Here is a 16,720-nt window from a genome sequence, read left to right as displayed (position 1 = left end):
TCCCCCTGGCCTAGTTTGTATGAAACTCTGCTTGTGATAACACAGTTTTTTCAAACTTTCTTTTTTTGAGTTGGAGTCTTACTCTGTCACCCTGGCTGGAGTGCAGTGGCAGGATCTCGGCTCACAGCAACCTCCGCCTCTCAGGTTCAAGTGATTCTCCTGCCTCGGCCTCCCGAGTAGCTAGAACTACAGGTGTGCACCACCACGCCTGGCTAATTTTTGTATTTTTAGTAGAGACACGGTTTCACCATGTTGGCCAGGCTGGTCTTGAACTCCTTACCTCAGGTGATTCACCTGCCTGGACCTCCCAAAGTGCTGGGATTATAGGTGTGAGCCACTGTGCCTGGCCATTTTCAAACTTTTTAATGGGCTGTAGCATCCCAAGAGTTAATTTTGTATTTTTTTTTTTTTTGAGACGGAGTCTTACTCTGTCGCCCAGGCTGGAGTGCAGTGACACAATCTCAGCTCACTGCAACCTCCGCCTCCCGGGTTCAAGCTATTCTCTTGCCTCAGCCTCCTGAGTAGCTGGAATTATAGGCACGTGCTACCACACCCAGCTATTTTTTTTTGTATTTTTAGTAGAGATGGGGTTTCACCATGTTGGTCAGGCTGGTCTTGAACTCCTGACCTCATGATCCGCCCACCTCAGCCTCCCAAAGTGCTGGGATTACAGGCGTGAGCCACTGTGCCCAGCCTCAAGTGTTAATTTTAACTGTGCCTAACACCTGGCTAATACCCAGGCCAAGGTCTCCCTTTGCCTTCTGAAGGAAGGGGTCTCGGTGCAGATCACTCTTGCAGTGTGTCTAGATGGGAGGGGCATCTTCAACCTTCTTTGGCAGGTTAATTATATTTAACAGACCCCAAAGCCAGCCCACCTATAATATTTGGAAAAATGATGTATTATTTAGTAATTATGGCTTCTTTAAATTTGAGATATAACTAACACCACGCCATAAAATTCACTGTTTTAAAGTGTACAATTTTGTGTTTCTTCGTATAGTCATAAGGTGGTACGACCATCACTACTATCAAATTCCTCATCACCCAAAAAAGAAGTCCCATACCCATTAGCAGTCACTCCTCATTCCCCCTGGCAATCAGCCTACTTTGTCTCTATCAATTTGCCTATTTTAGACATTTCATATAAATGGAATCATATAATACTTGGTCCTTTGTGACTGGCTTCTTAATGTTTTCAAGGTTCATCTGAACTATCACATGTACCAGTACTTCATTTTTTAGGGCTGAATATTTTATTGTACGGACCACCATAGTTTGTTCATTTATCAGCTGATGGAATTTGAGTTGTTTCCATTTTTCTGGCTTTTATGAATAATGCTACTATGAAGATGCATATACAAGTTTTTGTGTGGACATATTTTCATTTCTGTTGAATTTTTAGGTCATGTGGTAACTGTTTATTTTTTTTCCAAACTGTTTTCTACAGTGGCTGTACCATTTTGGATTCCCACCAGCAATGTATGAGGGTTCACATTTTCTCCACATCCTTTCCAATACGTGTTACTGTTTTTTCGATTCTAGCCATCCTCGTGGGTGTGAAGTGGCATCTCACTGTGATTATCATGTCTTCTTAAAGAATTTATAAGACTGATGATGTCTGATTGAAAAGGCCCACAGGAAGTGGATTTTGCCTTCAGAGTTCAACTCCCGTGACACAGTCCCAAAACACTAGATTTGTTGTGTTGACTTTGTTTCTGTTCCACAAACCTTTATTGTGAACAGTTCCTGTGTCAGGCACTGGGCTAGGGGCTGGGATACAAAGATGGAGGCTTACAGTCTAACAGGGAAGAAAGATAGTTACCCATCGTGTGGGGCAGAATGGAGCGGGTGCCAGCTGAAGCGTACAAAGGAAGAAGAGCCAAAGGGTCAGAGCAGGAAGCTCACTGGGTGGGCACAGTAACATATCCCTCGCCCACAGAAACAACCCCCAGATCAGCCAGAGAGATGAGGTATGGCTTCTGAGTGCTTAAAGGACTTTATGTTCCCAAAAGGCAACTGGTGCTGAGAATTCAGTTGATGGCCCAGATGGCAGTGGGTGATGGCTGGCGTCTCCCGTCCAGGCCCTCATAGTGTCCCCAAGGGGTCGTTGCCCTCAAGCTGCCGTTCGTCAGAGTCCTGGAAAAGAGAGGGTTGTAAGGGGGCAGGGCATTCTGCGTGTAGAGTTCTAGGTTGAACCTTTCTGGTGGCCCCTGGCCTGAGGCCTGACTCTCCCCGAGCGCTGTGTGCTGGGCCTGTTCATGCTGCTGCCTTGTGTTGGGAGGCAGGATGGGCTGGGGGTAGGGCCACCTGTTCTGGGAACCCATTTAGTCTCTCCTGCTTGAAGCTGGGTGGCCCAGGACAAATCATTCCAACTCGGCTGTGGTTTCTTCATCTACAAAGGGTCATAATATACCTCACAGGGAGGTAGGAGGATTAAATTAGAGCCTACATCTAACAAGTTATAAGCACCTCACAAAAGGTAGCTAATATTATAAAAACTCCTTTCAGTTTGAAAATTCATCTTGAACCAGTGGTGGCTCTTGAGTGCCTGAGAGAGTGTAATAGGAACCCCGCTTGGCCGGGCACGGTGGCTTGCGCCTGTAATCCCAGCACTTCGGGAGGCTGAGGTGGGAGGATCACCTGAGGCTTGCAGTGAGCCCTGATGGTGCCACTGCACTCCAGCCTGCATGACACACCAGGACCCTGTCTAAAAATGGCCACACTCTAGAGGTGGCCACGCCAAGCCTTCTGCTGACTTTAGCGCTGACTGGCACCCAGGCTTTGTTAATTAGCATACTAGATGCTAGAAATGGCTTTTCATGGGTGAAACTAGTGGTGGTAAATGTGTCTGGAGTCACTAAAAATAGTTAAAAGGCATGAGAATGTAGCACGCCACTTTGCAAGCTGGTACTTCATGCTTAGGATTCCAGAATGTTTTTACCATGTAGTCTGAATAGCAGGTTTAGCTGCAACCTGCATTTAGGCTACTTTCTCACCTGCCTCAGGGGAATCTTTCATGCATGGTGCTGATAGAGCCCTCAGAAGAGGACAGACAATGGGGAAGGCATGGGGTACATTGGAGAGAATGTATGCATTTGTTTCTCTCTGCTTTTTAAATGAAGGTGATTTCGGCATCACAATAGTTAACAAATGTAATTTAGCTGAATTTACCACCCCCCACCCCCACTTTTTTTTTTTTTTTTTTGGAGACAGAGTCTTGCTCTGTCACCCAGGCTGGAGTGCAGTGGTGTGATCTCAGCTCACTGCAATCTCTGCCTCCCTGGTTCAAGTGATTCTGTTGCCTCAGCCTCCTGAGTAGCTGGGATTACAGGCGCCCACCACCACTCCTGGTTAATTTTTGTATTTTTAATAAAGATGGGATTTCACCATGTTGGCCAGGCTGGTCTTAAACTCCTGACCCTCAGGTGATTCACCTGCCTTGGCCTCCGAAAGTGCGGGATTACACGCATGAGCCACTGCACCTGGCGTGAACTTACCCTTGAAATGGGAACCAGAAGCCTTTACATGGCTTCGATTGAAAAATAACCAGATTGCAAATCATATTTTCTTATTCTATTGCATGTATATTACATCTGTTACCGCAGGCATGAAGAACCACAAGATATTTACCTTTGGTTTGCTTTGGAAAAATATCTGTTGCACTATACAAACTTCAACATGGTAGAAGAAAACATTTCTCTCCTTCTATAAAAAGAAAAGTTCTATTCCTTTTTTTTTCAGTCCAGAACTGCTGTTAAACTACAGGCAGGATGTACTTCCACATGTGTTACGAATGCGGTACCCTGCCAAGGGGTCCCCCTGGATTGATGTCCGTGGAGGCCCCAGCTAAGCATCACTGACTCTAGAGATAAATGGTCCCTTTCTGGAAGACCAGAGCAGAACACCAACGCATGTACATTATAAGGCCTCATCAAAGAAAAGTAGCTCTGACAAGCAGTAAAATCTTGGACAACAATGTCAGTGTAAGGTTAAAGGACTTCTAGGCTGGGTGTAGTGGCTCACGCCTGTAATCCCAGTGCTTATGGGAGGCCGAGGCGGGTGGATCACCTGAGGTTGGGAGTTTGAGACCAGCCTGACCGACATGGAGAAACCCTGTCTCTACTAAAAAATACAAAAAACTAGCCGGCCAAGGTGGCAGGCGTCTGTAGTCCCAGCTACTCGGGAGGCTGAGGCAGGAGAATAGCGTAAACCCGGGAGGCGGAGCTTGTAGTGAGCTGAGATCTGGCCACTGCGCTCCAGCCTGGGCGACAGAGCAGGACTCCGTCTCAGAAAAAAGAAAAAAAAATACAAAATTAGCCAGGCGTGGTGGTGGGCACCTGTAATCCCAGCTACTCGGAGGCTGAGGCAACAATCACTTGAACCTGGGAGGCGGAGGTTGTGGTGAGCCAAGATCACGCCACTGCACTCCAGCCTGGTGACAGAGTGAGACGACATCTAAAGGAAAAATCCTTTTTCCTTAGATCATGTTTTCCACCTGCTACTTCATAAATGGTTGCAGCAGAATTCAGCCCAAGACTTTTTTCCACTGTGACATCTCACCTGGTCATGAGATTGGGCTTGGATAACAACCTCTTGTTCTCCCCTGTCTCTATTTGTTCAAGGATTCTGCTGTCTACCCAAGAGAACCCAGGAACTCTGAACAACCACACTGGCTTCAGTCAGCTTACAAAACTGGCTTTTAGGATTGTTACCTGATATACATTCTAGAAATGAACCTTCTTTGGTACAAACTCTCCACTACAATTTCCTAAAAGACGTCATTCCCCTGTACCCCAAGGGAACCTATTCCTAGATAAGAATGCAAACTCACCGTGAAGGGGTCATAGGAAGGTTCTGGGGGAGCTGAGGTGGTGCTCTCATACAAGGGGTTCGAGATATTCTCAGGCTGCTGCTTGCCAACAGCTGCAACATTAATGTCCTCTTCCGACTGTTTGGAAAGACAAGCATGAAAGCCAGGAGCGTCTCATCCAAGTTGGCAGGTAAAGCAAGCCACCCTTTGCCCCTGGGAGCTTTTCCTTAACAATCCTTTGAGAGATGATTCACATATAATAAAATGCACCAACCTTTAGGTTCAGCTCGGTGACATCTTACCGATGTCTACCCAGTGGTGATCACCACCAAATCAGCACATAGGGCATTTCCATACCCCAGGATGTGTTCACATGCTCATAGCCTGCTGGTACTGCCACCCAGGGTAACCGCTGTTCTGACTCCCATCAACCTGGAGCGGTGGTGTCTGTCCTTCAACTTAATATAAATGCAGTCATTTTTGCTCAAAATGGGGTTGAGATTTGCCCCTGGAGCTTATAAATATGCAAGGTGTCTGCCAGAAGGCAGCAAACTGCTGCCTGGGGGGTCTGCACCACAGCCTTTACCAGGAGTGTTTTGAGGAGGTGGCAGCGGGAGAGGGTGGGCCAGAGAGGACGACAAAGTCCATAAGGAAGGATGCTTAACTGCTGTGCTGCTGCCCAGGCTGTATTCCTACACGGCCAGCCAAGAGCTGGCTGCTGATTGGGATGTGGACTCAACTGTTCAAACAGAAATGAGTTTCACGGGCTGCAGCATAAAGCCTCTGGCTGTGTAGGGTCCCTGGCCCTGTCCCCCAGTCCTCAGAGCCAGTCTTGAAGCCCAGGCTGGGTCATGGGGTGTGCTTGTGCGGTGAATCCTCCAAGGTGAACGAGACTCCTAGGTCCTAGTGAATGGGCCTCCGGGCCAAACCCCTGGCACAGAGGCTCGGGGTGTTGTTCTCTCCTTGCCAGGCCCTGTCTCAACCAGAAGGAGGGTCTTGGAACCACCACTGCTGTTCCTCCTAAGGGCAGGGACCCCACCCAAGCAGCAGTAAGCATGGGGTGGGTGGCCACCCCTACTACTGTGTGACACTGCTTCTGGGTGAGGACTCTGGCGAGACTACTCGGCTGAAGCAGCCCAGGTTCAGGGACTGGGATTTTGGAGAGGACCCCATCATCATGTTCCCATTTTTCTCTCTCACCTCAAAATGCTGGAAGCCTATTGTTCTCCGGTTTAGCCGAAAGAAAGAATATGCAGCCAAGGCAACAGCTCCAATGACCAAGATGACGGCAAAGAAGATCCCTGCTCCCAAGCCAGTGTGGGTCAAGCTCTGAACACAGAAAGAAAGAAAAGGGGCTCATTCTTAAAACTTCTGACTCCCCAAAGGGGAACCCTTGGTGGCCCGAGGCATTCTGGAGCCAGTGGGGATAAAAATATTGATATGTTAACATGTATCTGGCCCTTACTACTGCCAGGGTCTAATACCCTTCCATGAAATAAGCCATGGAAGTGTGATAATAACCCAAAGAGACAGGGACAGTTATTATTGTTCTTAGTTTTATGTGGGAGAACTGAGGCACAGAGAGGTGAAGCACTTGCCCAATATCACACAGCCAGTCAGTGGTTGAAGTGGGCTTTGCACCCAGTCTGGCTTTGCAGCTCCTGTGCTTAACCACTGTGCTATGGAACTCTCGAGCAACTCACCCCTCCCCTCATACTTCTGGGGAAAAAAAATGCTAACAACCACCATCACCAACTTTTATTTAGCATGTACTATGTGTCAGGGGCTGTTCTAAGTGTTTTCTATTTTTAACTCAGTTTTCCCCAAAACCCAGGAGGGAGCCATTATGAGCCCCATTTTGCAGATGGGAGAATTGGGACTCAGAGGTACTACGAAGTGACGGGGCCAAACCACAGCTTAGCATTTCTCACTCCCCTTCCAGCGCTTCCTTTGTTGGCCCATCCTCTCCCTTTCATTCAACAGATATTAATGGTGACTGGTGCTGTGTTGCTAATGCGTGGGAGTGGGGATGGCAGGAAGCAGGGTTGGGCAGTCCCGAAGCCAGCTACCTTGGAGGTTGGAGGCTCCTCCAGTCTCTGGAGGAGGAGGGCAGAGGACAGGGCTTCTGGTAATGGTTTGCCTGTTGGTGAGTGGGCACCGGGACTCCTCCTGGCCCGTTACCAGGGACCCTAGATACTCACCATAGGGGCAGGGGGTGCTTTTAAAGGCCTGGAAATGATATGAATGATCCCATTGGAGGCAAAGATGTCCCACTGCAGAATGGCTCTTCCATCAACAAACCTGGTCTCCGTCTAGGGAAATGAGAAGAGCGTTGATGGCTTTTACTCTCTGAGAGGGCATCCCTCCATCGAGGGACGTTGTTTAAAAAAAAATGTGCATGCTTCTCTCCAGCTTATTGTATGCCTATTTAATTCTCAGGCCTTGCCACAGACCCTAAGAGGGTAGAGTAAGTTTTTCCTCCCTTGTATCACAAGGTCCCTGAGCCCAGGTTTCAGGTTTGTCTCCACTGATAGGCAGCCTAGGACTTCTCCTCACCCTCTGGACAGCCCATAACACATTAGTTGTCCTGTGCTGACAAGCTGATCTGAGGGCTGCAGAGAACCTTACGGATCATTTGTCCAACCTACTTGTCTGATAGATGAGTGATCAGAAGGAAAATGGTCCGACCCAGATCACCCAGGGAGTGAGTGGCAAACCCCACGCCTGTGGACTCTGCAGGGAGTGAGTGGCAAACCCCACGCCTGTGGACTCTGAGTCCATGCACTGAACATCACACCACACTGTTAGAAAAGATGTACTTTTAAGTGATGTCCCAGTGTGATTTCCTGGCTTGTGTGGGCAGAAGCTGAGGCCCTGTGCCCCCTCCCCTGCTGAATCACAATCTTCATTTTAACAAATCTCCAGCAGATTCAAATGCACATTAAATTTTGAGAGACACTAGTCTAAACTGCTCTTAAATAGAAACCATTTAATGAGATAAACATTTAAAAACAATATTTGTTAAGCACTTGCTACCTGTCAGGCACTATTCTCTGCATGTCTCAGAACTTGAATCTGACATCATGGTTCTCACCACCTCCACCACTACCACCACGGTTTCCTCCATCAGTATCATCACCATCATCCACACTGAAGGATGGATGTCACCCCAAAATAATGCCATTTTGGGCCAGGCACGGTGGCTCACGCCTGTAATCCCAGCACTTTGGAAGACTGAGGCAAGCGTATCACTTGAGGCCAGGAGTTCAAGAGCAGCCTGGCCAACATGGCAAAACCCCATCTCTACTAAAAATACAAAAATTAGCTGAGCATGGTGGCGGGAACCTGTAGTCCCAGCTACATGGGAGGCTGAGGCAGGAGGATTGCTTCAATCTGGCAGGGGGAGGTTGCAGTGAACTGAGATTGTGCCACTGCGCTGCAGCCTGGGTGACAGAGTGAGAAACTGTCTAAAAAACAACAAGAAACCACCCCCCCCCCACCATTTTGGCATATTAGTTATTTTGAGCAGAAGGCACTTGAGAAACAGCAGTTGCAGGAACAACTGGGAGTAGATGACGAAATGGATCTGTACAAACAAATCTACTGAAATACTCCTAATCTTCCACTCGTTTCCACCATCTATTTGTTAGTCATGCCACAATTTACTGCCCTTAGCCTAAACCCCTTTATTTGATCACTTTTCCACAAATGCATCATTTCTTTAAAAAGTATATAAGCTCTTGATCCCAACTGTTCTTTGAGTCTTTATTTTCCATATGAGGATTCCCTTGATGCACATAAAAGATTAAATAAAATGCATATGCTTCTCTCCTGCTTATTGTATGTCTAATTTAATTCTCAGGCCCAGCCACAGACCCTAAGAGGGTAGAATAAGTTTTTCCTCCCTTGTATCACAATCATGAAAATAATGACCTGTGCCATCACCATCATCCTCATTTTTCAGATGAGGAAATTGAGACACAGAGAAGCTGGATAACTTGTTTAAGTCCTTCTAGTTAGCAAGTGGCAGAACTGGGGTCATTTGACTTCAGAGCTCATGTTAATGCCTGGAATAGGCTGACAAGCTGACCGAAACGAAGGTGGAGAATCAGACAGCTTTAAAATGGGTTCATTATCCTTCCCCATTACCAGCTTCTGAGGCTGGCCTATTTCCCAAGGGGTAGGGGCTGCCCGGTTGTCAGTGTGGTACGCTGTGGTAGGCAGTTAACACCATCCCCTATCTGCAGGTGTAGAGTTTATGTTCACATAATAGTTGCCACCTATTAAGCACCTACTGTATGCCAGGAACTTTGCATGCATTATCTCCAGTTCTCCCAAGAAGCCCAGAAGACTTCGTACCGGTTGGAGTGGGTCGTGGCTGGCGGTGACGAGCAGCTGGCTCCCCAGCCTTGTTTGCAGGGTGGTGCCATTGACAAGGTCATTGTAGAAAAACATGCTGACATTGGCGAGGTGGTGCTCGATGTCCCGCCCAGACAGGGTCTGAGAAAAAAGGAGAAACACAGAATGCTCTTCAAAGGTCAATGTTTTGTCTTTTTAATGATGGGGATGACGAAGAAAATCGCTTCTCATGGCCTAAGCTTTCCTGCCTCCATGTGGAGATCTCAGACTTCTGGTTGTTTGGGCTCTGCCAGAGGCCACCTGTAGCTAGGATGTGGGATTGAATGTCATTTGTATTGTCTAGAGCAGAGCTTTCCAGCAGCGCTCTAGGAAGAAAGGGTCTTGAGGTAGGCAGAGGCATTACTCTTCTCAGCCCTCAGTTGGCTGGTGGGACTGTTGGAGCCTTGGGTGAGCCACCTGTGCATGAACTGAATAACTACTGCCAATCCTGTGTGCCGTGACGTGAAGAAGGTTGGCGTGGAACACAGATTGCATCAGTGGCCCTGGTTCTTCCCCACTCCCTGCACCCCTGGCCCTTTGCCCCCCATGCTGACTTTGGCCTCTGTCATGTGACCTATCAGGCCAGGGGCACATTAGCAAACATGATCAAACAGAGGCTTGAGAAGCACTGTCGGGACAGGGCCTACTCTCGCCTCTCTCACTCCTTGCCACTGCCCTGAGAACTCGCCTGGGCTAGCCTGCTGGACGATGAGAGTCCCATGGAGCAGAGTGATTGACGGCCCAGCTAGAGTAGCTGACGGCGGGTCTCAGACCCGAGTGTGCCAAGACCAAGGGAGTGGCCACTGATCTGCAGATGTGTGAGCTACATAAATGTGTAGCCACTGAGTTTTCAGGTAATTTGTGACCCAGCATTGTTGTAGTGATAGATAACATGCTAGTCTAAAGCGAAGGCACCAGGGACGCAACTCACCTCGTTCTCCCCTAGCCCACTGTTCTGCGGCACAAAGAGGGTGCCACGGATGGACAGGTCAGTCAGGTGTTCTAGAAATGCACGGCCTCGAGCTGAGCTGTTAGAATAGGCCAGCACTTCCTGGGGAGAAGAAGGAAGTCATCAGAGGGGCCAGCCCTGGTGTGCAGGGACCAGGGTGGCTGGAGAAGGTCCCAGGGCATCACCCATCTGGGAATATTCATGTGTCAGCAAACTCAGCCTGCTGCTCCTTTGCTGTGTCTTCTGCCTGCATCGTGAGAGTTTGAGGACTTTTCCTTTCCTCAGTGAATCCTATGGTTTAAGATGCAGCCACGTCACAGCCGATCCTCCATGTGGCTGCCTGAGCAGCCCTTTGAAAGGTGCATCAAATCTCGAGTCTCCTCAAAATCCTGTAGTGGCCCCCACTTCACTCAGAGGAACAGTCCAAGTCTTCATAAGGGCTCAGGAGGCCCAAAGCCTGAGGCTGCTGCTGCTGCTTCTCTGACGCTGGGCCTAGCTGTCCTCTCTCGCTCACTCTGTTCCAGCCATATGGGGCCTCCCTGCTCTTCCTCAGACTGGCCTGGCACGCTCCTGCCGCTCATCCTTTGCTCAACCGTTCCTTCTGCCTGGAATGTTCTTCCCCCAAGTCTGCGTGGCTCACCCCCTCTCCTCCGTTTACACTTTGCTCACATGCCACTTTCTCCCCAAAGCCTTCCCTCATCACTTCCGACAGAAGGGGGACCCTGGGGTGCCCCCCAGCCCTGTTCCACTTTTTCCATAGGATCTGGATCTATCACCTTCTAGCACTCAATACTATTGACTTGTGTTTGTTCCATTTGTTGTTTGTTTGCTTGTTCACTGATCTATCTCAAGCACACGGTAAGTGCTAAATATTCACTGAGCAGGCTGGGTGTCGTGGCTCACACCTATAATCCCAGCACTTTGGGAGGCTGAGGTGAGAGAACAGCTTGAGCACAGGATTTTGAGACCAGCCTGGGCAACAAAGTGAGACTCCATCTCTACAAAAAGTTAAAAAAATTTAGCCGATATGGTGGTGTGTGCCTATAGTCCCAGCTGCTTGGGAGGCTGGGGTGGGAGGAGCCCTTGAGCCTAGGAGGTTGAGGCTGCTGTGAGCCAAGACCGTGCCACTGTACTCCAGGCTGAACAATACAACAAGACTCTGTCTCTTAAGGAAAAGAAAAAAAAAATATATATATACACACACACACACACACACACACACAGTTTAATATATATTTTTTAAATGTTTATTTATTTTTTTCTCCTTCTGGGCTACTGAGGCCCAGAGAAAGTAGGTAATTTGCTGAAAATGTTTTGTTCTGACATCGTCTTTTCTTTGAAATGCTGTTGCAAGCCAGGCTCCCACACAGCAGAAAGATTAGTTTGGGTGTTCATCTCTAGTGTATTTAATGGTGGTCCTGATTTTTAGACCAGTGAGATGGGTATCTTTGGTCTGTGGACAAAGACTCCATTTTGGGGTCCTTGGTCTAACTTCCCCATGGATCCTACAAGTCCTATACTCATGCTCAGTGCCCTTTCCTCCTGCGGTCACTGACTGTAGATTCTACTGGGAATAGTAGCCCAGGCTGTCCTTGTTCCACACTCTAAAGCATGAGGGGGAGAGGTTGGAACCAGGCAGTCTGAGATTGAGCCCAGCTCTGATGAGTTAGGCTGTGTCCTTGGCCTTACTAAGTCTCAGTTTCTTCATCTAAAATATGGATATAGAAGTGGCTTGTACAGTTGCATGAGGGTTTAGTCCTTCTAACAAGTATTTATGGAGCACCTGTCATGTGCCAGCTACTATCTGAGGGGTTGGGGAGACAATGGTGGTCAAGGCAAAGAAAATCCTTTCCCTTATGGAACTTACATTCTATGGCTTGAATGAAATGTCCTCGTAAAGGGCTCAGTACAGTGCCCCGTACAAAATAAATGCTCAAGAAATGTTAACTGTTGTTATTGTTGTTGTCATTATTACTGTTAGGTCAGTTCTTTGATCAGTCAGCACCAAACCTTTCTCCAGATGGGGCTTTCTCTTCGCTGGATATGACTTGTAGAATATTGACGTGACTTTAAGTGCAGTGCAAGATGCAAATTGACTCTATGTTAATTTGGCTCATTGGGTGATCACCAGGCAGGCTTAGCTAACTACATTCATGAAGAAGATTAAGAGGGTCTCATTTGTATAGATCATGCTCTTAAACTATTCCAGATACAGAGATAATAATACCAGCTCACATGAACATAGAATTTTCCATGTACAGACCACAGATCTAAATGCTTCACAACTATTAACTCATTTAATGATCACAATGACCCTGCATAGTTAATGCTACTACCATCTCCGTTTTATAGATGAGGAAACTGAGTCCCAGAGAGGAAAGTAACTTCTTTAAGGTTTTACAAGTGAGTGGCAAAACTAGGCTTTAGATTCAGACAAGGTGGTCCAGCACCCATGCTCTTAACCATGACTGTGGCCTTCAGCTTCTTAAGGCCTCACCCCTCTAATACCTGCTTTGAGGGAACCCCTCCCTGCCTGAGGCAAACCAAGCAGACATGGTACATACCGTCAGGAAGTTTGTGAGTGAGGGGAAGGACATCAGGACCTGCAGCAGGTTCCCGCTGCACGAGAAGCCATCTCCCACATAGCCCACCTTGCAGGAGCAATTCACATCTGGAGAGCAGAGGCACACAGGGTCCCACACAAGTAAGGCAGGGGCCAGGCCTGCACTGCTCCCATTTGGGGAGTGACTGGCCAGGCTGAAGATTGCTCAGCAGCTGCATGGCCTGGAACCTGAAGTGTAGTTGGGGCAGTTACCTTTCATCCGATAGCAGAAGACATCCCACATTTCACTCTTGTTGGGTCTAGGTCCATAGTCCACTATCCCAACCACACCAGAGCCACAGTTCTGGGAGGCGAAGGCTGTGGGGTAGGCAACCCGCCCACTCTCCAGCCAGCCTGCTGAGCACAGGTGGTACTTGGCCTGCAGGGATACAGACATGGCCATGGGTCAGCTGCAATTCCATGTGTTGTGGCATCATTTGGTTAATGTCTGATTCCCCTGTTAGACCGTAAAACCCATAAAGTCTCATTTTGCCTATTGCACCTCTGTGCCTGGCACACAGTAGGTGGTCATTAGATGTTGATTGATTGATTGAGCCCCTGGGTGAACAAAAGGGTCCTCTCTTGTAGGTGCCCAGGTCTTTCATACTCATTTCTCTTCTTTCTGCTCTTGAGAAAGAATTTGCTGTCATCCATTTATACTAGGCGCAAATTTTTCTGCTAATGGGTTGATAGAACTCTGATTGGTAGAACTCTATTTTTTTTTTTTTTTTTTTAGGCGGAGTCTTGCTCTGTCACCCAGGTTAGAGGACAGTGGCATGATCTTGGCTCACTGCAACCTCCACTTCCCAGGTTTAAGCAATTCTCCTGTCTCAACCTCCTGGGTAGCTGGGATTACAGGTGTGCACCACCATGTACAGCTAATTTTTGTAGAGATGGGGTTTCTCCATCTTGATCAGGCTGGTCTCAAACTCCTGACCTCAAGTGATCCACCCGCCTCTGGCTCCCAAAGTGCTGGGATTATAGGTGTGAGTCACCATGCTTGGCTTAGAACTCTAATTCTTCATCATAATATCATCATCACTCTCATCATCATTATTATAATTATTGTCACCCTCCCCATTACCACCACCATTATCATCATCACCACCATCATCATAAGACTTATTGAGAGTTTATCTGGGATCAGGTTCTCTCGCAAGAGCTTTTCATGTGTCAACACCTTGAACTCTCAATCAACCCTATGAGGTGGGAACTTTTTAAATCCTTATACAACTGGGAAAATTGAGGTAAAGAGAAGTAACAGGCCGGGCATGGTGGCTCATGCCTGTAATCCCAGCACTTTGGGAGGCCAAGGAGGGCGGATCACGAGGAGATCGAGACTATCCTGGCTAACATGGTGAAACCCCGTCTCTACTAAAAATACAAAAAATTAGCCGGGCGTGGTAGTGGGCGCCTGTAGTCCCAGCTACTAGGGAGGCTGAGGCAGGAGAATGGCGTGAACCCAGGAGGAGGAGGTTGCAGTGAGCTGAGATCGTGCCACTGCACTCCAGCCTGGGTGACAGAGCAAGACTCCATCCCCCCCCCAAAAAAAAAAAAAAAAAGAGAAGTAACTTGCTCAAAGTCACACAACTGGCAAATGGCAGAACTGGCATTCAAACCCAGGTGGTCCACTATTCCAGATCTCTTAATAATCTTAAAAATTGAGTTCCTACTGTGTGCCATATTACATTTAGTCCTTCCACAAACATGCCAGGTAAGTCAGAGATTTTAGTGGCTTGATCAAGGTCATGTGACCAGCAAGCAGGAGAGCAGAGATTCAGACTCTCCATGAGTCTGGGTCCTGGCATCAGAGGTTTTATTCCTTGGTAAAGAAATACCAGGTCTGAAAAAGTAGAGATTTGTTAGTGATGGAGGTTGGAGAAGGGGCTTTAAAATCATACCTACTAGGCATTCATCACCTCTGCTCCCAGTGATAAACCACCAGCCTGGAACTCCAACCTGCTAGCTTTTCCAAATGGGTAGGACTTCTAGTTTCAGAGGTTAAGAGAGCAGCACCTGATCAAAGAGTTCCGTTTCCTTCCTGCTGTGTCTGAAAGCTTGTGCAGTCTCTATTTATTCTTTTCACAGTCCCTCCAGCCACAGAGAGCTCCAGCTATTCCAGGGAAACTCCACTGTTTTGTGGGTTCGGGGTGATCTACCCTAGGCTTCTGGGTATTGCTGTCTTTCTGGTTTCCGGCTGTGAGGTATGCACTTCTAGTCTCTGCCTCTGCCTTGGCAGTTGAATGTCATAGTTGAAATAGACTTTTAAGAGTCAGGTCTACACTTAGATATTGGATCTGCCACCTCTTGGCTGGGTGACATCAGGCACTGTACTTAAACTTACTAAGCCTCAGTTTCCCTATCCGTAAAATGGGAATAGTAACACCTGCCCTGCCTCCAGAGATGTTGTAAGGATGGACAATAATATCAACGAAGCACCACACACAGTCCCTGACACATAATAGATGCAATAGATGCCCAATAAATGGACACGGTGACTGTTAGCATTGTTCCAGGAGCTACCTGCACTCCCCTGCTTGAAGGCAACAGCTCAAGTCTCCCCCATCTTAAGAAGGGGCTGCACTTCCACCCCTGCAGACTCTGTCTGCACAGAATCTGCCAACTGACGACCCACCTTCTGGGCATAGGAGAGCTGGTTGTAGGTTGCCATGGTCGCAGTTTCGTTGGCACAGGCCTCTTTGGCTTTGTCAAAGGTCAGCTTATACTGGCCCAGCGGGGAGCGTAGATGGAACACCCCAACAGTGGTATCTGGATGAGGAAGAAGAGGAATTGCCCAGGTCAACCCACCAGGTTGGCAGTGTTTCCAACAATGGACTCTGAAGGACTTTCAAAACGAAGGCCAGCTATACCCCAGGTGTCTCCAGAAGCCATTTCCCCTTCAAGTTATGTTGAAGTACATCATTTAAAATATTTCTTTCTTTTCTAACTATAAAACTAGCATATGTTCATTGTAGAAATTAGGGCAATACAGAAAAGTAAAAAAATAATCAAAAACCACCTACAATTCTATTCTCCAGAAATAATCACTACTCCCGGGCTAAAATTTTGGTGTATTTCCTTCTAGAATTTTACTTTATTTTTTGGTAAATTTTTAATTTGATATAATTTGACATTCTTTCAATCTTCTTTCCTATTTATTCATGTTATATATACTATAAATGTGGTAGCATACTGCCGACGTAGTTTTCATAAATCTTTTTAAAACTTAACATTAAATCGTAATTATATCCTAATATTATAAAATTTCTCTGGTAACATGATTTTCTCCTCCTCCCCATAGTTTTTTTTTTTTTTTGAGACGGAGTCTTGCTCTGTCACCCAGGCTGGAGTGCTGTGGCCGGATCTCAGCTCACTGCAAGCTCCGCCTCCCGGGTTCACGCCATTCTCCTGCCTCAGCCTCCCGAGTAGCTGGGACTACAGACGCCTGCCACCTCGCCCGGCTAGTTTTTTGTATTTTTTAGTAGAGACGGGGTTTCACCGTGTTAGCCAGGATTATAATTGAAAATTTTTTTGTGACCTTTACAGCTATAAAAAACACATTAAAGTGAGTTTCTGCCCAGGGCTCTGTGTGTTTTCTGACCCCTGCTGTGCCTTTTTAAAAAGTTTTAAAAACTCATTTCCTCCTAAGATACTGGAAGATTTTTATCATTGGTTCATAGCTGATATCTTTCCTAACCAAAAAATTCAGTGCAGAGACCAGCAATAGTTCAAGGAGCAAGTCACATTTTTATATTGTCAAGTTCATTGTATAATGCCACAAAAGGACACTTTCTTCACCAAAGAAGACTAAGTTTTTCTTGTTTTAACATATTTCAACAGCACAATGCGTAAGTCAAATGATCTTGGCCATATCTGAAATGCAAACACCAATTTAACAGCTTGGAGAAGTATGGAAAAGTGTTCCTTGTCTCTTTATTGAGACAACAAAATACAATGAATT

General features: G+C 47.2%; 1 protein-coding gene across 1 annotated transcript in view; it reads right to left on the bottom strand.

The window, feature by feature from the left end:
* Positions 1–1,703: 1,703 nt before the first annotated feature.
* Positions 1,704–16,720, bottom strand: part of STAB2 (stabilin 2) — a 170,639-nt gene continuing 155,622 nt past the window's right edge. The window contains exons 61-69 of the mRNA XM_025402059.1: positions 15,395–15,528; positions 12,973–13,138; positions 12,722–12,828; positions 10,140–10,259; positions 9,170–9,310; positions 7,012–7,122; positions 6,011–6,139; positions 4,832–4,948; positions 1,704–2,136 (exon numbers count right to left, since the gene is read on the bottom strand). Coding sequence (XP_025257844.1) covers positions 2,086–2,136; positions 4,832–4,948; positions 6,011–6,139; positions 7,012–7,122; positions 9,170–9,310; positions 10,140–10,259; positions 12,722–12,828; positions 12,973–13,138; positions 15,395–15,528 — 1,076 coding nt within the window. The 3' untranslated portion in view covers positions 1,704–2,085. The remainder of the gene's footprint in view (positions 2,137–4,831; positions 4,949–6,010; positions 6,140–7,011; positions 7,123–9,169; positions 9,311–10,139; positions 10,260–12,721; positions 12,829–12,972; positions 13,139–15,394; positions 15,529–16,720) is intronic.

The sequence above is a fragment of the Theropithecus gelada genome, chromosome 11 (assembly GCF_003255815.1).
Source record: "Theropithecus gelada isolate Dixy chromosome 11, Tgel_1.0, whole genome shotgun sequence".
NCBI classification, from domain to species: domain Eukaryota; kingdom Metazoa; phylum Chordata; class Mammalia; order Primates; family Cercopithecidae; genus Theropithecus; species Theropithecus gelada.
Note: the sequence above shows the minus strand (reverse complement) of the source record. Positions and strands in the feature narration are given on the sequence as shown.